This window comes from Coregonus lavaretus (genome assembly GCF_964263955.1).
Source record: "Coregonus lavaretus genome assembly, chromosome: 33".
Classification (NCBI taxonomy): domain Eukaryota; kingdom Metazoa; phylum Chordata; class Actinopteri; order Salmoniformes; family Salmonidae; genus Coregonus; species Coregonus lavaretus.
The window spans coordinates 22,874,287-22,898,005 of record NC_140020.1 but is presented as its reverse complement, the minus strand read 5'-3'; the positions used below and the strand labels follow the sequence as shown (position 1 = coordinate 22,898,005).

Below are 23,719 nucleotides of genomic sequence, written 5' to 3'. Positions count from 1 at the left end.
ATCCTGTGCAATGTCACACCTATAGTATTAAGGGTATTACAGTGCCTTTTATTATTTTGGATGTGTTTTAAAACCCCATACATGTAGGCTATATAGGCCTACCCATCATGGGACGAGAGATGAGATAATCCAGTGAAACTCATATTTAGAAACATTTGAAATTACTTTCCTGTAAAAATTGCTTGTTTTCTGTTTCATTTGATTGAAAAACAAGCCCTTCAAGTAGGCTACCCTTACCCTACTATAACGAAAGCTGGTTCAACAGCAATGTGTCTAGTGTATTTTTCTTATCCCGGTCATGTATTAGCCAAAGAGCCTATTCATAAAAGGTTTCTAAATGGTCTACTTTTGCCGATATTCACAATTCACATAGGCCTACCTGCAGTGCATAGCATACTCCATATGGCTTGTATCCAACCCCATTTCCAAAGACCACATCAACGACGCGCTCCTCCAAACACAGGATATACAACATTTTCAGTCCTATAATGCCGTATCAACGGTAGGCCTAGGCTATATATTGTTTATTGAGAACGTGACTCACACATACAATACAATTTACGGGAGCCTTGTATTTTTTATTTGAGGATAAGTGCGATGCATAAAGGCCTATACTTGTTGAAGCTAATTACAACAATGTTGACTGTCAACACTCCAAACAAATTGAGCAAACAGTGGATTTTTTGTTTTTACTGTAGCTATCACTAGTTACTGTAGCCTATGCTATTTAATAAGCGGTAGTATCAATCCACAATGGACTAGGATGAGAATATTCTGTGCCCCTAGCCAAATTGGAGTTGATGACAACGCAATAATATACATAATTTGAGACAAATGCATGCAGTATTAAGCCATGGAACACCTTGATTGGCCAGTGAGTGGCCAAGCCCTCATCACACCTAAAACTTGTTTATTCATCAAAACCCAGCCCTTTCGCACTGCTGCCAGCTATTGTGCTCATAATAACGGCTGTGAAAATAGCTAAAATATTTCTGACACACCCCTGGACCTATAGCACTATGCCAGCGCTTCAATTTATCATTTGCATTAGGTTTGTTAAAATAAAACCCTTAATATTGTCTCAAACATTAACTAGTTATTGTCATTGGGCACACCTCTTTGACCTGTGTGTCCCGAGTTACTCCAAAAAACTTGACTGCTGACATGCAAAACATTTGGGACTGTATTAACAGTGGACTAATGAAAAAAATATCAAAATATAGTTTTTGAGTGGACTTTTCCTTTAAGGCCAGGATTAAGTCTTAAGCATTACAGCATGCTTGATATTTGAAAGGTAATTTCCAATTGAACTCACATCTGCAGCGTTTACCTTGAATGAGATATCCGTGAACGTGATTGATTTGATCTTTCCATGACAGACTGACCAGGTAAATCCAGGTGAAAGCTTTGATCCCTTATTGATGTCAGTTGTTAAATCCACTTCAGTCAGTATAGATGAAGGGCAGGAGACCGGTTAAAGAAGGATTTTAAGCCTTGAGACAATAGAGACATGGATTGTGTATGTGTGCCATTCAGAGGGTGAATTGGCAAGACAAAAGATTTAAGTTTGTTTGAACGGGGCTCAACAGTTTCCCATGTGTATCAAGAATGGTCCACCACCCAAAGGACATCCAGCCAACTTGACACTACTGTGTGAAGCACTGGAGTCAACATGGGCCAGCATCCCTGTGGAATGCTTTCGACACCTTGTAGAGTCCATGCCCCGAGAAATTGAGGCTGTTCTGAGGGCAAAAGGGGGGGGTTGCAACTCAATATTAGGAAGGTGTTCCTAATGTTTGGTATACTCGTGTATATATAAATGAAACTACAGTTACAAATGCTCTACTTTTTTCGTCCAGCAGGTGTTTAAAAATCACACATGAAAATGTGCACAAATTTGCTCTTAAACATTTCTCTAATTTCAACAGTTTTTACAGAGAAATGTTCAGATATAAACAAGACATTAAATGAAACGTAAATTAAAGGGTTGAGAATGTCAATAGCTTGAGCCAAGTCATGTCTACTACATGTATAAAGGACGTCACGCTGCTTGCTTAGCGAGTACCGCTTCCCCTTGACCGACTCATATCGAGACTTCGAACTCGGGACCTCTGCCTCGCAAACACATGTGACCGCCTTCCTGAAGTGTTCTAACCCGTAGGGGTGATAATCAGATAATCAAAGGGTGCATCTCAATAGTTTGAAGCCATCCCTACAATAGCTTCTGCCACTGGGCACTTTATGATAGGGAAGGACTAGAAATTGCTCATGTAAGTCGCTCTGGATAAGAGCGTCTGCTAAATGACGTAAATGTAAATGTAAATGTAAAAGCAAACAAGCTTGAGCTACCATTACATCACCAATACCCAGGTGGTGCAAATATGGCTGGCATAGAATAAGGCGACGGTACCGTATCAGAGTAATAGCCAAGCGTTCCATCTACAGCTTTGTTCAGTCCAGTCATGTTGAAAGGGAATCAAAAGGGTACCAACAAATGGTAGCTAAGGGCTAGGATTCAGTCATTGTCTTTCAACAGGTGGCGCCACTCCTACTTCTTCGACTGTTAGTCCTTCTACCGATCAGTGCAAACAAAAGTTACACTATCTGATGTAAGACAATGGGGCTCAGTTTGAAACAACCACGGCCTAGGCGCATCATCACCGTATTTCAGAAAGTATTGGATTTAGCAATATGGCCCAGCTTGCCAGATGGAATTTCCACTATATTGTATATTGTTTATACCTATCCAATGCTTTCAGATCTACAAGTGCCTGGGGGTTAGGGGTTAGGGGTTAGGGGTTAGGCATGGTTTAATTGAGGCCTGGGCCTTGGTGCACCATACATGCCCACTGCCCACCCTCTCCCTCCCTCTGTTGTGGCAAGGGTGTGAACTGAAGCTTAGTCAGACTTGGGGCTGGTTAGCCAGGGTTTTTGTCCCCCTTCAGTCGGCGGACGAGCTTCTCACTGCTCCGTCGGATGGAGGCGCGCAGCTTACTGAAGGAGACGCTTCTCTTCAGGGAGCCACAGTCGTCCTTTGGGGACAGAGAGCAACGGAGGGTTACACATACACTCACATGTATGCATGCAACTGCTCATACACACGTATTTATGCACATGCTCACAGATAACACACGCACATGCTCGTACAGATACAAACACACACACACACACAAACCAGTGGCGGCTGCTGATGGGAGGACAGCTCATAATAATGGCTGAAACGGAGCGAATGGAATGGCATCAAACCATGTGTTTGATGTATTTGATACCATTCTGCTCCAGTCATTCCCACGAGCCTGTCCTCCCCAATTAAGGTGCCACCAACCTCCTTTGGCACATACTTACTTTTACACACACAAACACACACACGTACGCACACACACAGGCCCAATTGTCTGCATACATGTACATATACACTCATGCATATTCTGGGTAGGGCTATACAGTCACACTGTAGGCAATCAACGGCAACACATACTTTTATAGTAAACGTTTACACAGGCTCATAGTATAGCTGGAATGGAATGAATGAAATGAATGTGTTTGATACCATTATATTAATTCTGTTCCAGCCATTACAATGAGCCCGTCCTCCGATTTTAAAGTGACAACAAGCCACCACTGCTTCAGAGGTAGCATACAGTACTCAGAGCATGCGCGGACCAACTGGCAAGTGTCTTCACTGACATTTTCAACCTCTCCCTGACCGAGTCTGTAATACCTACATGTTTCAAGCAGATCCAAAGTTGGCGCAATCTCAATCGCACTCCACACTGCCCTTTCCCACCTGGACAAAAGGAACACCTATGTGAGAATGCTGTTCATTGACTACAGCTCAGCGTTCAACACCATAGTGCCCACAAAGTTCATCAATAAGCTAAAGACCCTGGGACTAAACACCTCCCTTTGCAACTGGATCCTGGATTTCCTGACGGGCCGCCCCCAGGTGGTAAGGGTAGGTAACAACACATCTGCCACGCTGATCCTCAACACGGGGGCCCCTCAGGGGTATGTGCTTAGTCCCCTCCTGTACTCCCTGTTCACCCACGACTGCGTGGCCAAGCACGACTCCAACACTATCATTAAGTTTGCTGACGACACAACGGTAGTAGGCCTGATCACAGACAACAATGAGACAGACTATAGGGAGGAGGTCAGAGACCTGGCAGTGTGGTGCCAGGACAACAACCTCTCCTCAACGTGAGCAAGACAAAGGACATGATCGTGGACTACAGGAAAAGGAGGACCGAACACACCCCCATTCACACCGATGGGGCTGTAGTGGAGCGGGTCGAGAGTTTCAAGTTCCTTGGTGTCCACATCACCAACAAACTATCATGGTCCAAACACACCAAGAAAGTTGTGAAGAGGGCACGACATCGCCTTTTCCCCCTCAGGAGACTGAAAAGATTTGGCATGGGTCCCCAGATCCTCAAAAAGTTCTACAGCTGCACCATCGAGAGCATCCTGACCGGTTGCATCACCGCCTGGTATGGCAACTGCTCGGCATCCAACCGTAAGGCTCTACGGAGGGTAGTGCGTACAGCCCAGTACATCACTGGGGTCAAGCTTCCTGCCATCCAGGACCTCTATACTAGGTGTGTCAGAGGCCCAAAATATTGTCAAAGACTCCAGCCACCGTAGTCATACAATGTTCTCTCTGCTACCGCACGGCAAGCTGTACCGGAGCGCCAACTCTAGGTCCAAAAGGCTCCTTAACAGCTTGTACCCCCAAGCCATAAGACTACTGAACAATTAATCAAATGGCCACCTGGACTATTTACATTGACCCCCCCGTTTGTTTTTACACTGCTGCTATTCGCTGTTTATTATCTATGCATAGTCACTTTACCCCTACCTACATGTACAAATTACCTCAACTAACCTGTACCCCCGCACATTGACTCGGTACCGGTACACCCTGTATATATATATATTGTTATTGTTATTTTTTTACTTTAGTTTATTTAGTAAATATTTTCTTAACTCTATTTCTTGAACTTCATTGTTGGTTAAGGGCTTGTAAGTAAGCATTTCACAGTAAGGTCTACAACTGTTGTATTCGGCGCATGTGACAAATACAATTTAATTTTATTTGATCTGAGGGTACGACCACAGTCTAGAGATGTGTGGTGAGGGGAGGCAGGCTCATAGTAATAAATGGCTGGAATAGATTGAATGGATTGGTATCAAACACGTGTTTGATGTGTTTGATACCAATCCATTTATTCCATTCCAGCCATTACTATAAGCTGCCTTCCCTCACCACACGTTACGTACAGATTTTGTGTCTGAAAATAACGGAAATAGCTGTTAACGGATGATGGCCAGCGGAGATAAATGTCTGACAAAAACACACAAATGATACATATTTTTAAACATGCAACCTGCACAAAAAAACTTGACTCGAGTTGAACTTTTGACGGACAAAAACGGACAATTGATGAATGTATATATGATTTCATCCTTGCTCATTAGTCTCTGTAGCCGTAGCCTGAGTGGTAGAGAGTTGTGCTCCTCCTCACCCCGTTCCATTCCAGACTGAGGTTGACCACCTCTCCTCCGTGTAGGCCACTGTCGTACTTCACCGTGATCACCTCAGAGGTCAGGCTCTCACTACTGCTGCATTGCTTCTCCATGGCCGCGCTGTCGCTGGGGGCCTCGGCAGCTAGAACACACCGCTTCTGGCTCTATACACACAGATGAACACATACAACATGGAAACACACAGCAATGCTACTAAGTGTGGGAGGACAAACACATCCTGGTCATTCCTTGGCCAGGTATTTCCTAAACCTTCACATTTCATTGGTATTAATAAGTCACTTGCGGGTGAACTCATTTCCTACTTTTAATTGGTTACTGTTGGAGGTATATGATCTATATAGGAATTTGATTATGCACAATACATTCATGTGTTATCTTTTGGGCCCTACTGTACTGAACACTTGCCTTTTTTCCCTTTCCTAAAATAAATAAATCAAAACTATAAAACATAAATAAAACAAATAATAATAATAAAAGTTAAATAAAACAATTATATTAAGTTAAATAAAATATATTTTTTAATGCAGACCGGACCCACTTGTTTAGGGGTGTGTGTGGCCGCTGCCTCCAGTGTCTCTGCTGCCTTCAGTTTGCCCTGTCTCCTGTAGAGGGCTCCCAAGTTCCTCAGGGTGCTGGTCATGGTGGCACTGCACGGGGTCAAAGGTCAGGGATTGTGTAAACCATGTAATATTCATTAGTGTACACCGTAACAAAACGTTTTGCAACAGAAAACTAAAACAAGTCTTTCTTATTGGACAATTTCAGGTAGTCCTTCCCTGTTTCGACCTGTTTTCTTTCATTTCGTGTCTAGTGAATACAACCCTAATGGAGTAGGACAAATTTGCCTGGCCTTAGGCACAGATCTAGGATCAGCTTTCCCGCCCCAAATCCTTACCTTAACCATAAGGAGGGAGAATGAGAAACTGACCTTACATCAGTGTCTAGGGGCAAATTCATCATACTCGGTCAGGAAACAGATCTAGGATCGGCTTCAGGGTAAAGTTGCCTCTACATGCTGATCTTGGGTCAGTTTAGTATTTTCCCCACTAATGGTTAAGGTTAATATTGGGGGAAGTGAAGCTGATCCTATAGCTGTACCTAGTGGATACGCCACCCTGAGCATGGAGATGACTGACCTGTCCACTTTGCCAGTCCTGTCCCAGCTACCTTGATCTCCTATAGACAGGCCTTCTCTCTTTCTGCCCTGAGGAGCACACATTTAAACATGGTCAACAGTGGAATGGTGAACAATGGCTCAGTTGGTTGGAGCATTGGTTGCTGTACAGGTTATAGTCCAGTGTGGGCAGATTTGTTACTATGGTTGTAGTAGCTGAAATGAGATTTGATCAAATATGAGGGGCTGAGTTTGTTCACCTGTTCCTCCCTCTCCTCTGCCTGCATCCAGATGGACTTGACCTCCCCTGTATCAACAGATAAATACACAGACAGACAGGTTAACTGGTGTAATGGAACCAATAGAATAGCCCCAAAAGTACAAACCCGCCCATCCAGCATGCAGGGTAAGTGAAACACAGCACACCTCAAGGATTTGAAAGAAGATAAAATACTATTTCGACCCAGGTATGGCTGGAAACTAGAGGCATTTTCCAGATTGTTTTCACAATAAAAACTTTAACGGAAGATGTAAATGATGGGTCCTTACCATTTGTAGAGCCACTGGCCTTCTCGTGGGCATGGGTTAGGATCTCTTTGTACAGCACCTCTGCTTGTTTAAACTTCCCTTGCTTTAGGTAACAGGAGGCCTAAGAGAGGAAGGGAGATACATTATATATACAAAAGTATGTGGACACCCCTTCAAATTAGTGGATTCTGCTTTTTCAGCCACACCTGTTGCTGACAGGTGTATAAAATCGAGCACACAGCCATGCAATCTCCATAGACAAACATTGGCAGTAGAATGGCCTTACTGAAGAGCTCAGTGACTTTCAACGTGGCACTGTCATAGGATGCCACCTTTCCAACAAGTCAGTTCGTCAAATTTCTGCCCTGCTAGAGCTGCCCCGGTCAACTGTAAGTGCTGTTATTGTGAAGTGGAAATGTCTAGCAGCAACAACGGCTCAGCCGTGAAGTGGTAGGCCACACAAGCTCACAGAACGGGACCGCCGAGTGCTGAAGCGCGCAGCGCGTAGAAATCGTTTGTACTCGGTTGCAACACTCACTACCGAGTTCCAAACTGCCTCTGGAAGCAACGTCAGCACAATAACTGTTTCTTCAGGAGCTTCATGAAATGGGTTTCCATGGCCGAGCAGCCGCTCACAAGCCTAAGATCACCATGCACAATGCCAAGCGTCGGCTGGAGTGGTGTAAAGCTTGTCGCCATTGGACTCTGGAGCAGTGAAAATGCTTTCTCTGGAGTGATGAAACACGCTTCACCATCTGGCAGTCCGACGAACGAATCTGGGTTTGGCGGATGCCAGGAGAACGCTACCTGCCGGATGCATAGTGCCAACTGTAAGGTTTGGTGGAGGAGGAATAATGGTCTGGGGCTGTTTTTCATGGTTTGGGCAAGGCCCCTTAGTTCCAGTGAAGGGAAATCTTAACACTACAGCATACAATGACATTCTAGACGATTCTGTGCTTCCAACTTTGTGGCAACAGTTTGGGGAATGTCATTTCCTGTTTCAGCATGACAATGCACAAAGCGAGGTCCATGCAGAAATGGTTTGTCGAGATCGGTGTGGAAGAACTTGACTGGCCTGCACAGAGCCCTGACCTCAACCCCATCGAACACCTTTGGGATGAATTGGAAGGCCGACTGCGAGCCAGGCCTAATCGCCCAACATTAGTGCCCGACCTCACTAATGCTCTTGTGGCTGAATGGAAGCAAGTCCCCGCAGTAATGTTCCAACATCTAGTGGAAAGCCTTCCCAGAAGAGTGGAGGCTGTTATAGCAGCAAAAGGGGGACCAACTCCATATCAATGCCGATGATTTTGGAATGAGATGTTCGACAAGCAGGTGTCCATATACTATTGGTCATGTAGTGTATCATTTCAGATATCATGAGTGGAAATAATGACATTCCAAACATATGACAAGGCAACAAATTCTATACAAAATACTTCATTTTTTATGTCAATCAAATCAATCAATGAAATGTATTTTATACAGCCCTTTTTACATCGGCAGTTGTCAGAAGGTGCTTTACAGATATCCATTTGTTATGTCTTGTGCATTTTTTCAACAGACTATTGACTTGACAGTGAAGTACCTGTCAATGAGAGGCTGTATAAAATACAGGTCAATTACTAGAACCTTCATTTAGGCACAATCCAGAAACAACCATTAGCCCCTACCCTCTAGGCACATCTATAGATCTGAAAGGGTTGGATACTGAGATGTAAGCAATGCGGCTGATCTCTGATTGGCTACGTGGACATCCACCATATTGCTTATTATACTAATCCAATCCTTTCAGATCTGCACAATGTCCAAGGGGGTAGGGGCTAGGGGTTGTTTCTGGACACGGCCATGGTCTTTCAACACAGAGTACTAGCCCAGGCACCAGGCAGATTTCAGTGAGCTGCTCTGTTTGGGACTAGATGACAGTGTCCCAGTATTTTCCTTTCATCATTCCAGCACACTTCTAGCAACTGTGGCGGATGCTTAACCAAGCCAGACCATTAAAACTCAGCTCAGCTCACTAGTGTGAAAAGGGTACCAGTCTCTCACCAGCTTGTTCTTGGTTTTAGCCATGTTGGGGTCATCGGGGCTAAGCCTGGTCTGGTAGATGTCCAGGGCACGTTGGTAGTGCTGCTCCACCTCTCTATACTTCCCCTGGTTCTGGCACAGCAAGGCCAGGTTGTTCAGCTGCTTGGCCACGTCAGGATGCTCCTTACCCAGTATCTAGATCAACAGGGGTTAGGAGTTTAGTTTTGTGTAGGATGAGGTATTTAGATAAACACAGGCACGCACACAGTTTACATTGACATTTTAGTCATTTAGCAGACACTCTTATCCAGACCGACTTACAGTTAGTGCATTAATCTTAAGATTGCTAGGTTGTAAAACCACATATCTCAGTCATAGTAAGTACATTTTTCCTCAATAAAGTTGAGAGCAGGTCAGTGGTAGAAAAAATTATACACTGAGTGTACAAAACATTAGGAACTTCTCTTTCCATGACAGACTGACCAGGTGAATCCAGGTGAAAGCTATGATCCCTTATTGATGTCACCTGTTAAATCCATGTTTTATTATTATTTTTACACACACACACACACACAGAGACAGACACACACACACACACACCTAGTGACCCACCTTCTCCCTAATCTCCAGCGCTCGTTTACACAGTGGCTCGGCCTCCTTGTACCTGCCACTCTTCCCATAGAGCACAGCCAGGTTGTTGAGTGTAGCGGCCACCTGAGAGGAGGGTATGGGGACGTTAGCCACAGGGTCAGTGATACTCACACAGCCGCTAGGTCAATGACACCTACAGTGACTAGTAGCTGTCAGCCTTAGAATTGGAAGGGGGAGCGGGTATGGGAACAACACAACAGTGGGGTCAGAGACAAACACACACAAACACAAAGTGATGGCCATACACACACATAGACACAAGGTGATGGCCATACACTCACCGCCGGGTGGTCCCTGCCAAGGGTCCTCTCCCGAACCGCCAGCGAGTCGTTGAGAAGGTTGGCTGCCTCTTTGTACTTATTCTGGTCCCTGGAAGGAGAGGGGTGGAGGGCCTGGTTACTAGGGTATCGCCACGGCAACCTCAAGGTAAAACCAGGGTTAGGGTTGCCAGAGCTTGGCTGTTTTCAACAACAACAATGGTCCCCATCATGTGAGAAGAGTAACTGACTATTTATCATGTTAAACCCGAATGCTTTCACTGTCAAACATTAGGCTGGGATTGGGCTTCGGAGTTGGTGGCTCGTGCTTTGAATGAAATGGTGTGGCTGGCAGGTTGGATTTACACACTAAATCATACAGACAGAAGAAAAAACGAACATTTGGGCCTGGCAACTATTCCAAAAAGGTGGAGTCCATGTCCTTATAAACTTCCTGCATCATAATGTGCTTTAACACTGAAATTTGACACCTGATATTTATACTCTATTGGCAGCCACTGCTTATTTGAAGTTGAGAACCTGCTAGCCCATTGCCATCTGTGGGAAAGCTAGGTGCCCCCTACATGAGGAATGCACAAAACTGGATCAATGACTTAGCTCATGTCAGCTGTTGTCTATTCTAATGTAACATAATCCTAAATCGATGGTACCATAATGTTGACCAATTATTAGTTTTGGAATAAATAAGAAAATATTGATATTGATATTTATTGATATATATAACTTGAAGACCATAAGAGCACTCATTGAAAGGATACATAATTTCAATGTAGTAAAGACAATAGGCCTATGCTGTCATCACTATGATATGTTTCATGTTCTCTGATCAGATTATTTCCATTACAAACACTATCCCATCTTATTCTTATCAAACTGGAGGAACAAGATCTGATCGGAGAACATAACTGAATATAACACAGGATCGTTCCTGTGGTCCGTCATCATCTTCTCCGGCATCCCGCGGGGCTCACCTGTAGACCAGGGCCAGGATGTTGAGCATGGTGGCCACGTCTGGATGCTCGTGTCCAGAGGTCTTCTCCAGGTCCTCAAGGGCCTGTTTGCAGAGGGGCACAGCCACCTCGTAGCGACCCTGCGAGGCGTACTGGATCACCAGGTTGTGGAGCGTACGCAGACGGGCTGGAATCTCGTAGCCACCCTGGTTGGCGGCTGCCATCGCCACATTGCTACTGTGCTGCTGAACTGAAGGGAATATGGAGTCTACCTTATTTAATGACATAGTAACTGTGACCATTATCGCTGCCGCTAGTTTACTAGCTAGTAATACTAGCTTGCTAGCTGCTAGCTTCTAATACATACAACAAATAATTTGTGCCACTGACAAAATAATACCACCAACACCATTACAACAATTAGTAATTATACTATTGCATTAGGGGAATAAACGTTTTTTTTGTTGTTGGATTTTGTGACTATCATTGCCATTACTGTTAGTGTTTTCACTGTGCAAGGGAATATTTGAAAGCTACATAGTATGCCATTCTGATACTGCAGATGATTCTAGATTAGATTCCAGTAATAATCCCAGTCTCTAATCCCCTGCCCGCCCAGTGCTTACTGCCATGGCCCTGGTTCTCCTCTTCATCATTGGGGAAGAGGTCATCCAGTGTTTCCTTGCTGGAATCAATCTCTTCCTGGTGAGTAAAGGTAGGGTTGTATTATCACTATCATTAGCGCACACACAGCTAACAAGAATTGTTCCTAGAACATGAGGTGAAGTTCCCACTCCTGTCTGGTAAAGTCCCACTCCTGTCTGATTGAGAAGAAAGCCCAACAAAACTTTATCAGAACATCTCAGGTGATTCATGTTCTGGATACATTGACAATGTGGAAGATAAATGTCCCTGTTCATGTCATCACCCTGCAATTTCTGGACTGTCCTGGAAAGGTTTTGCGAGAAAATAAATTTCTAGAATGCTATCTGTACCATTGATTAATTGTTCTGGGAACCAAAAGTTGTTGGCTTGGCATGCATTCACACGTTCTGTGGCACTGTTCAACCCATGCTTGTCTCCAAAAGTCTCCTCTTTAGTACCTTGACAGCAACTCTGGCTTCTTCTGTATCTTCTGTTATAGCATGGATCCCACTGCTGCCACCAAAAACCATTAATCATATTGTCTGACCTACATTTGAGTATAAAGTTCTCAAACATGAACTAGGAAATGTTACTGTCTGCAGGAACTTAATTCCGCTGAATGCTAAGAGAGCTGGTTTATGCTAGTCTAGCAATATACACATTTATTTTTTACAATTCCTGATGGCTACATGGGGTCGGTGAATGCCTGTAAATTTGTTTTTGATCTGATAAAATCTATTTATGTTTTAGTTGAAATCACTAGAAAATCTCAAAATAAACTTTGATGAAAAAAAAAGAGAATCCTGATGTGGTGTTGTGGCAGTGACTATTGAATACACTCACGGGGGACGAAAGGTCATCGCTGTCGTCGTCATATCGCCGGAGGCAGCTCATGAACTCCAGGTGCCTCCTCTCTTCTTCCAGCTGCGCCACACGCTGCTCGCTCTCCTGCAGCCTCCACTGTGCCCCCGCCAGCTCATCCCGCAGCCACTGGTTCTCCTGGCACAGCTGCCTCACCTGAGCACGCAGCTTCTGCTTCTCCGCCTCCACCATGCTAAGGTGGGCCGACAGGGCCAGCATGACCTGGGGAAGGGGAGGTAGGAAAATAATTATTGGAAAAGACAATATGGCAGCCCATGCCATCACACTTGCATGGGAATGTCCATTCTAGTAATTATATTTCTATGGGGGAAAACCCAGATAGGCCTTTAACCTCAAACTGCATAGGTTGTTCTTAGGGTGCCATGTCTTGCCAACTCTGAAACAAACAAGGTCAAATCATGACGTCAGTGATCTTTAGGTTGGAAAGTCGTAGCTCTAGAAAGAGGCCAGAGTTCCTGAGTTGAAATTATGAGTTGGAAGACTGTTCAGAACTATTTTTCCCAGTCGGAGCTAGTTTTTTCAGAGTTCCTAGTTGTCTTGAACGCACTGAAGTTGGAAGTCAGAGTTCCGAGTTCCCAGTAGTTTTGAACGCGGCATTACTGTGGCTGTACGCAGAAAAACAGAGCAAAACTCGGAACACAAAACAACTCTGACAGCAAGCAAGTGTCATCTGACCTCCCATGACATGACCTCAACCCTAACCTGATACATACTGACAATACTATGCTAATTGCTCTAAGCTAAAGAAAGCTTACCCCAGCTGCCACAAGCAGTACTCTTAATCTCTGACCTCGGTCAGGTCCATCAGGCAAAACAGAAGTGAAACAGGAAACAGAGTGGCTAGCTACAAGTTGAAAAACGCTTTCTCCTCCTCACAAATGTTAAGATAGCCAAAGAATGAAAAACAGATACTCTTGATCCAAAATCTGAGTGCAGTCCTACATGTGATTTTGACTGAGACTGAAACATTAACTTAAGAGTTTTGGCATATAATGTCCCATAGACTACATCTGACCTGGACATCACCCACATAGGCTGCAACAACCACTATGTGTTTGTGCATTTTTTATTCCTGCCACGTGTATAACCATAATAATCGAATAAAGAGTTTTACTTTTCTACACAAGAGAGTGCCTACGAATGTTAAGAAAGCAGTATCTGTTTTTCATCTGCAAATTGCAATGATTACAATTCAATGTATCTGACCTGCGCTTCGCCCAGCCCAAGCTCTAGGGTGTCCAGCGAGCGGTGGATGGCCCTGGCCTTCTCCTGGGCAGGGCTGGGCTCCTCGTGGTTCTGGCTCCCCTCCACTTCCAGGCAGTGCAGGCTCCCCAGTAGGCCCTCCAGGAGAGAGTGGTGCTCCAGTCTCAGGGCCTCCATCCCCTGGATCACCTGCCTGGTCTGGCCCAGCATATCCTCCTGGGTTGTCCTACGATCGGCCAAGACCCCCTGCGGTGCCACCAGGGCGGGTGCGTTTTCATACATCCTGGGGAGGGATAGAGGGTGGGGAAGAGAGGACATGGAGAAAAAAATAGGGATTAGGTCCTAATTCAATTCAATTAGAAATAGATTGGGTATTAGAATAACCCAATTTTCTCTGGGCTTCGAGGGCTGCAGCACTGCTGGATTTCATCCTTCCCCTCTTATCAGGGACTGATTCTGACCTGGGACACCAGGTTAGCGGAATCTGTGGGCAAACCATGTCATTTATCAACGAATTAACTACAGATGCAGTATTTTATGCACACTGCACAGCATGTTGCACTCACCTGGGTAAAAATCTGTGAGAGAAAGGCAGGCACAAAATAATTTCATTTCCTGGTGATGTTGAAGATGTGTGGCATTTGTTCTTTTAATGTAATGCAATCAAATATTTTTCCCCATGCGATTTTGACCCAGGCGAGTGCAGTATGCTGTGCTGTGACGCGCCCCCCAAAAAAGACTGCATCTCTGAGAGAAAATAAAGTAGTAGTGCTCTGGACCTTTGAATACCCCTGATGTAAAACAGTTGGCTGTAAGTGCTGTACATGATAAATCCAGGAAGCATACCCCTGATGTAAAACAGTTGGCTGTAAGTGCTGTACATGATAAATCCAGGAAGCATTGTTATCACACACCAAGCGTAATGTAAGGTGATCAGAGTTCATTTTGGCGGTTACTCTACTTTCTTCCTTATTTTCGCCTTGTGTTGTCAATCAATAAAATGATATTCTCTTTGCTGTGAGAACACACAAATTAATCCTAAAAGTGTTAACAAGAGCAGGGTATTTTGTTTCTTTTGAAAACAGCATAATATTTTGTTAAACTTACCTTAATAATACTGTGTGGAGTTGAGAACTGGGAGACACAGAGAGACACTGATCCTAGTCCTGTGGTGTGAGATGTGAGGCACTGTAAGCATAATGAAGTAGTGTGATGAAAGATTTGTCCACAGCTTAACCACACCCTATGAGTAAGACAGCAAACTAAAATGGCACTAACACACACACAATTAAATACAGTTTGGATCGGCAATGAAACATTGTGCATATATTAATACAACACACAGACACACACATTCAGCCACAAACAGACACACACACACACAGGTACTCTCTCGCTCTCTCTCTCTCTCTCTCTCTCTCTCTCTCTCTCTCTCTATCTCTCTCAAACTTAGAGCCCAAACTCATCCTCCCAAGCTCACCCCGGTCCCATTCGCAGCTAAAATGAGATCTTCCCATAGTACCTTGACCTCCTGCAGAGGGGTCGCTGGCTAAACCCAAGGAATGCTTTTGTGAATGGGCACCGTGGACGGGCCACAACAATGGCCTGACCCACCCATTATACAACCCCTCCCGGTATGATTTGGGGGAAGAGGTTTGAGTCCATCATAATGGGGGGGGGGGGGGGGTGTTGGCGCGAGAGGGAGAAGGGTGCTGCTACAGACATTTCATAAGAGGAGGGATGTGCAGTCTGCAAATGAAATGTCATCCTATTTGATTACCATGGATGGAATATATTGTTATTCATTGTCATATAAGATCAATGGAATATAGGGAAAGACATACCTGAGACATTATTGATGAATATACACCCTGTATGACTTATGGGACCCATGGAATTAAATATGAGAAAACACATATTGAAGCCAATCCATACACATCATAAAATAATTATGCATGTGAATATCCTAATGTGGATATCTGTGATAGAAATATATATAGAGCTATCATAATTTATAGATGTTGTGACATCCCAAAGCCACAGTATCCTGGTGCTGCTCTGTGCCAGAATGTTAGCGGAAGTCCACTGTAAGAGTCATGGTGGCTAATAGATAACATTGTCTTCTCTGTTTCTAGGCTATAGCCTATTAGTCACCAGAAACAAAGAGCGCCATGCCAACTGTTACTAAGACAGCTGGACACCGCCTCTTGAATGAGTGGGAGTGCTCTTGGGCTTGAGGCACAGTGGAGGGCCCAAGCTACCTACCGTGTGACGTTCAAGGCAACTGCCATCGAGAGAAAAGCTCTGTGCATACACAGGCTGTACAACTGATGTACAACGTATTTGACACAATGGTTGCGATATAACACATTCAGTATGTTAGTGACACAACAGAAAGTTTGTCAGTCTGCACAAACATTTTACACAACCATTGTGCACTGTCTCTGCAACGCTTGTGTAAATATTTGGTGTGCAGAAAAGCTCTCTGTGGTATTACAACAGTTGTGCCAAATGTGTTGTACATCAGTTGTACCGCTTCAGTGTGTCTGGGGCTACAGTGATAGGACACCCCAACAAACTGCAATACTATCTTAACACTTCAATAAGGCCCGATTCCGACCTGAGTTAAGCGTGCGTAAATGAAACGTAATTCCCTTTTTTATGTGCTTTCCTCTCTATGGCCCCGATTCTGACCTGAGTTCAGCGCACATAAATGGAACGTATTCCCTTTTTATACACTTATACACGCGCAATGAAACCATGAATAAGGTCTAGCGAACATACCGGTTCCATGTGGAGAAATAATCTACTTCCAATAGAAATTACACCATTCTCCATGCACTGTAATTTGATAAGAGCTATTGATAAGAGCTAGGTAGTAAATGAGTAATCCGTTTGGATAAGGGAATATGAAACCAGTCATATGGCAGCAAACTGAAGCAGTAAAGTTGATGAAATGCTGTGCCATTATGCAGAATTTAAATTATATGGCCTTTTAGCTTGCAGGGATGGGCATTCTCTAATGTCTTTATTATAGGCTACCCTGACTTACTCTGTTTCCTATCTCTATCATGTTAAATATCAGTATCGACCGTCAGTAGGCCTAATAACCACACATATTAAACTGCCAATTTACTGTTAGTTCCTTCAGTTGGTATAGCCTACATTATCATTCCATTTAATGACACTGTTTCGTTTACCTTCATTTGCTTCCTGTGTAAACACCGTCATGGTCATGTGATTGTTGCTGAAGATCATTAATAACAGTTGATAATATAAAAAAAAAAAGAAATGTAGGCTAATGAAATGGTAATGAGAGGAACGCAGACCAAGCCGTAACAGTTTGAAACCGACCCATGGCGCAATCCTAGGCCATGTCATCAGACAGTTCCATGGTTAGTGCAGGCAATAGACGAGGGTATAGGCTACTATTGTACACTATTCTCCCTATTATAATTCTATGTAAAATAATCTTCCAACATTACCATGTGTTGAAGAACTGAATGTGGCAATTTTGTGAATGAATCAAACCACCGTTTTCTTTCTTTCATGAGTAAAGGCTCTCAAAACCAGTTTTTTTATGATTGATAAATACTTTCCTATACCTAAATAATCTACACTATTTTTTTATCTACCAATTGGTGCTGAAACGGAGACGAATATGCATATATTTAGAAGGTTTTCTTTAACTGATCCCTAATATTCTGAACCCGTTCTCTCAATATATTCTAGTCTGTCAACAAAATTCTAACTAAAAGGTGCACTGTATTCAAAGGGATGGCTTAAGATAAATATACTGAAAATCCCATTGAAGTAAAAATCTGTTGGCCAGCAAGTGGGAGGGTTTTCAGCGGTTGAATGACATTTATTCAGAACAAGCAAGGTAGCCACACCTGCAGAGCTCGTTACGCAACCGAATAAGGTAAGTCTGAATACCAAACACTGAGAAGAAAGGCATAAATTCCTAAGTCGGGATCGGGCCCTTATACATTTCATACGAGCTACAAAATACTTTAAAACTGGAGGAGAGAGTGTCGCTGCCTGAGTTTAAAGCTCTGATAGAAGAAAATGTCATTGACCATTGTAATTGTTTTTAATGTATTGTATTGTATTGTGCTCTTATGTTATGTGTACACGCTGACTACATCCTGCTGACCTCTTGCCAGGTGACCCTCACAAAACCTCAAGGGTATTTTCCTGGTTAAATAAAGGTTAAATAAATAGAAATGACCATCAGGGGCACACTCAATGTCTTGTTTCACATCTTTATACTGGTTTCATTCTGTAGGCCTAGAATGAACAATGAAGGTCTATTGTTTATATTAATTTGCTAGTTTAGTGAAACAGCACAAATATCATTTTGGTTAGTACAATCATAGTGTGGCAGTTAGATCACTGCTATCTATGTGTTGGCCAGAAGACAGTTATTCGACTCATACAAGAGGGTACAACATCTGTCTTTGTGGTGGTTGAATGAATGGGCTGACTGGATTGAATCAGACCTGCTACATTAGTAAACGCACAAAGATTCACCACCCTCGTTTTGAGGAGATAGCTTTCCCACAAATGATTCCTTATTCACTGTGCACTTTTTGGCAACCTTGTTCAAAATTGAACCAAATATTCTGATTTCTGGTTCTCAACTCACTCTTTCTCCCCAATGCTACACAATAAATGGAACTCACAAGTAGATGCACGCATTACACAGCAAGTCACAGCAAGTTATATGAAAAGTAATGTGAAAATATTTCTTACGTTGGGGAGGGAGGTGCATTTCCTTATGACACCTCATGTCTTTACTACTGTCAAACAAATTAGATTATATATATGATATGTCCAGGTTCCAAGGTGAACAATATAAACTGTACACATGTGCCTTGACACCTTATCTAACCAATAATGTTTCTAACTCAATGAACATGCAAAGAAAACAGTGGTGAAAGAAATCTTTACCACTGTTGTTCACTGTAAGAATCTCCTAAAAAGGTACTTCTGCCAGGAAGCTACTAGAATGTAGGCCAGAGCTATCCAACCCTGTTCCTGGAGAGGTACCGTCCTGTAGGTTTTCACTCCAACCCCAATCTAGCACACCTGATTCTAATAATTAGCTGGTTGATAAGCTGAACCAGGTTAGTTACAACTGGGGTTGGAGGGAAAACCTACAGGAGGGTAACCCTCCAGGAACAGGGTTGGAGATCCCTGATGTAGGCTATGTGCTGTACACAGTATAGTCTATTTGCAATGTCAATGAAATACTTGTAATATGATGGTGGCAAATAGAAAGACATCTTTTGGCCTTCATCTCTGCATATAAAACAGGGATGAATACTTTTTTAACTGAATTGAATAATACTGGGTTATTTTAATAGATCTATTGTAATCTTTCTATTTGAATATTATTGTCAGAATATTATTTCCTGTATCAGATATTGATACTTTTAAAATATGGTAAGACTTTATCCAGGTATAATGGTTTATAACTTGTTATAATGTCTTATAAGAAGGCTTATGTTATGTCTCTCTATTAATACATTTTTCAACCAAACTGGCTGTTATTTAGCATATCATTATGACATGATTATAAGTCATTATAAAGCAGTCGTAATATGCTGCTCGTGACAAGTAGGCCTATTACAATGCATTATAACTGCATCATTATGCATTATACCTGAATGATTACTGAAAATATTTGTGTTCTTTTTATTTCTAGGGAATTTCATGCACATTATAAAATAATGAGCAGACGGACATCTAGTTTCATCGAGACCACTACACATTTTATAGGCGCAAACACATTCACATAACGTCGTGAGTTACCGGTATGTCAAAGTAGCCTACATTCACTTACCTCGAAATGTGGAGTGGATTCCTTTCGACTGAAGACACGGAGTATAGTCGGTGTTGTCTCTTTGACATCGCTTTAGTTCTGTGCAAAACATGATCCAATCGATAGCACATATCGTCCGGCAAACTCCGGCTACGTGCTCAAATTTGCCCTGGATTCAAAGTGCACACAAACTCAGCCCCGTATTTTCTTAACCCACACCCCCCTTTATAGGTAGGTTTAATTTGATTTAAATATCCCTTAGGCTACAATATAATGCACACTAAGAAAATGTGAACCATTTGGGGTTCAAGGTGATTGCCACGGTGGGGGAACCTTTGGGGTTCATATAGGCTATCTTATTTGTATCCCAACAGTTTAATGCTGACCTATACAGCCTCTATCAATGTATCTATTGCCTATAGGACAACATACTTTTATATTAGCCTATCTCATCTCCCTCCTTATAATTTATAAGTTATTTTTAATAAATCACTTTTCCTTAACATCATGTATATATGTTTATTGAGTATAGCCTAATCAATAAGAGATCCACATATCTTTCAGTAACATCTGCACAGATTAAACAGTATACAAACTCATTTAAATTACAGACATTATTCCCAACTTGTATGCAAAGTTATTGTTACTGTGTTGTGTATGATACATGTGTGTTTTTTATTGAGCTGCCCTCTTGGCCAGATCTCACTCATAAAAGTGAGTGTAGTCCCCTGTAGCTCAATTGGTAGAGCATGGCGCTTGCAACGCCAGGGTTGTGGGTTCGTTTCCCACGGGGGGCCAGTATGAAAATGTATGCACTCACTAACTGTAAGTCACTCTGGATAAGAGTGTCTGCTAAATGACTAAAATGTAATAAAAGAGGTCTTCTGACCTCAATGGGACTTCCTGGATAAATAAAAAATGCACTTCTCGTTATTCCATACCACATTCAAGTAGATAGAAAAAGAGCTATGTTCCATCTGCCTGTTCATTGTTCCATTAAACATGAATTGTCCCTGTGGCACAATCTTGTGGATGATAGAAGTATCTGTGTTCCTTATGCAGATTCATACCTCACTCAAAGCTCCACTCCTCAAACACCTGTATTAAAACAAACTCAGGAAATACAGCACTCACCTGATCTGTACAGGGTAAAGTACATCACAGCACAGTAAAACACAGCTCTCTCACATACTGGTTCATTTACTCTGTTCTCTCAGAACTCCATGCTACTGTATGTCTCCCACTGCAAAGGTCCTCCCATCATACACAGGTAATACAGAGTCAATATAGTCTTATTACAGGAAGTAAAACTCATTTTTATTTATTTATTTTTATTTCACCTTTATTTAACCATTGCAGCACTGTAACATTTAGCTCTGTTCTACTGGTGTCTATTTGCCCAATGTGTTCAACAAAGGACTTATGTACTGTATATACACTGAGTGTACAAAACATTAGGAGCACCTTCCTAATATTGAGTTGCACCCCTGTTGCCCTAAGAACAGCTTCAATTTGTCAGGGCATGGACTCCACAAGGTGTCGAAAGGGTTCCACAAGAAGGCCCATGTTGACTCCAATGCTTCACACAGTTGTGTCAGGTTGGCCATTCTTGATACACATGGGAAACTGTTGAGAGTGAAAAACCCAGCAGCGTTGCAGTTTTTGACACACACAAACCTGTGTGCCTGGCACCTACTACCATACCCCGTTCAAAGGCACTTAAATATTTTGTCTTCCCCATTCACCCTCTGAATGGCACACATACACAATCCATGTCTCAAGGCTTAAAAATTATACTTTAACCTGTCTCCTCCCCTTCATCTACACTGATTGAAGTGGATTTAACAGGTGACATCAATAAGGGATCATAGCTTTCACCTGGATAGTCTATGTCATGGAAAGAGTAGGTGTTCCTAATATTTTATACACTCAATGTAGGTGCAGTGAAATGTATTGTTTTACAGGGTCAGCCATAGTAGTACGGCGCCCCTGGTGCAAATTAGGGTTAAGTGCCTTGCTCAAGGGCACATTGACAGATTTGTTTCACCTTTTCATCTCGGGTATTCAAACCAGCGACCTTTCAGTTACTGGCCCAGCGCACTAACTGCTAGGCTACCTGACACCGGACCTATGACTCAATAATAATGTAAACATTTCAGAGTAGTTTCTGGAGGAGAAACCACTAAAACTGTCTTTATAGCTCTGCTACCAAACAAGGGTGAGTCTTTAAAAGTTAAAGTAACCTCCTTTCTTAGGGCAATACTGACGCAAAAGGCGAGTGTGACTGAGGGAGAAAATGGCTTCCAGACCGTCTCTCCCAGAGGAGGATCTCTCCTGTCCTGTGTGCTGTGACATCTTCAAGGATTCTGTCCTCCTGTCGTGTAGCCACAGCGTCTGTAAAATCTGTCTGTAGGAATACTGGAAAGGGAATGAGTGTAAGGAGTGTCCAGTTTGCAGGAGTAGATCGTCAAGACACAAACCTCCATGTAACCTGGTTTTAAAAAACCTGTGTGAGGCCTTCTTACAGGAGAGAAGTCAGAGAGCTTCAAAAGAGTTGCTCTGCAGTCTGCACAGAGAGAAACTCAACCCATTGGTCACACACTGGTTGAATCAACATTGTTTCCACGTCATTTCAATGAAATTACACTGAACCACCGTGGAATAGACGTTGAATTGACATCTGTGCTCAGTGGAAAGCTCTTCTGTCTGGAGGATAAACAGCCTGTCTGTTTGGTGTGTCAGACTTCCAGAAAACACACAAACCACAAGTCAAGTTCTGTTCCATAGATGAAGCTGCACAGGTTAAGAAGGTAATAAGCAAACTATAAATATGAACTCAGGTCCTCAAGGGTCATTATGTATTCTGGTCTTTGCCTTTTTATCAGAGCAGGTTAATCATGTTTATGGACTCGTTCTCTATAGCCTTAAACAACATGAATCAATCAATTGGAGAAATCAGTCTATTGACGCACCCGTACATAAATCTAAGTAACATAATAAAAAAATCCCCATAAAAATCAGTCAGTTTAGGCTAGAGCGTCTCAATCTACTGCATCCGCCTATGTCGGCCTACAGCATCTGCGGTGGAAGGTGGCTGAGCTACAGCGGTGTTTGTCAGACCATGAGACATCCCGAAAATCCCGAAAATCTGTCTTCTCACGAAAACGTCTGTAGCGTCCGATCGGTTTGGCTACAATTATGACCACTCTATGGAAAGGGGAGACTCTCACGAACATGATGGTGTGCTCTACCACCCCACAAGCCGTACGGGACTCATCTGAAGGTAACCCATACAAACAAAGATATTTCCTGAGCTTTCTTATATCTTCTAGATATAGGACAGACACTTCAAAACTTTATTCTTTATGATACATTTTTTGACTGTCTCTTTTACCATTTATGGATGTGTTATTCAATGCATTTCTATGGGCTATAGTAGTGAAGGCCAAATTCAATATTTTATCAAATCATTTTTCTATATTTGTTTTTGATACCTAAAGGGGTCCTAAAATTCAAACTCAAATAGCTAAAAGACCCATGGTATGACCATCTTAAAACAATTCCATAAGTTAGCTTAGTATCCCCCAACGGCTTAGACTTTTAGAGGTTTTAAGCGCTGTGAAGATAATAGTTGTGCACCCCAGGGATATGACACTGATCAATTTAATCTTTCAGTAAAGTAAGGTTTAATTTCAGGCTAAACGCAAGACTGGACTTTGGACCTTATAGGAAAAGATGGAGATCTTTTATGAAGTTAAATTAACTTGTGATCAAACGGTAGAGCATATAAAGGTGAGAAAGCTGAGTGCTGCTATGATAAAACTTTTTGATTATATAGTGAATAAATGCCTCATTGACTAAACAAGTAATTTGATTAGATAATGGCCTGACTGATTTTACACCTGGAATGTATTTAAACCCTGTTTCTGTTTGAGGGGCGTCTGCTCACGATAGCGCCACATTTGAGTTTTTGCCCTATCACTACAGAGTTGATTCTAATAATCAACTCATCATCAAGCTTTGATTATTTGAACAGCTGTGTAGTGCTAGGGCAAAAAACTAAATG

The 23,719-nt window shown here is 42.7% G+C and overlaps 1 protein-coding gene across 1 annotated transcript; it reads right to left on the bottom strand.

The window, feature by feature from the left end:
• Positions 1-560: 560 nt before the first annotated feature.
• LOC311108265 (kinesin light chain 1-like) lies at positions 561-20,936 on the bottom strand. The gene is made up of 16 exons (XM_084150888.1): positions 20,788-20,936; positions 19,675-19,822; positions 14,934-14,992; positions 13,830-14,109; positions 12,585-12,824; positions 11,723-11,798; positions 11,118-11,346; positions 10,150-10,237; positions 9,830-9,931; positions 9,239-9,412; positions 7,211-7,310; positions 6,922-6,968; positions 6,684-6,751; positions 6,086-6,194; positions 5,526-5,690; positions 561-3,032 (listed from the first exon to the last, which is right to left on the bottom strand). The coding sequence occupies exons 4-16, from the start codon at positions 14,106-14,108 to the stop codon at positions 2,919-2,921; spliced, it is 1,791 nt and encodes a 596-aa protein (XP_084007014.1). The 5' UTR covers position 14,109; positions 14,934-14,992; positions 19,675-19,822; positions 20,788-20,936; the 3' UTR covers positions 561-2,918.
• Between the last annotated feature and the right edge of the window lie 2,783 nt (positions 20,937-23,719).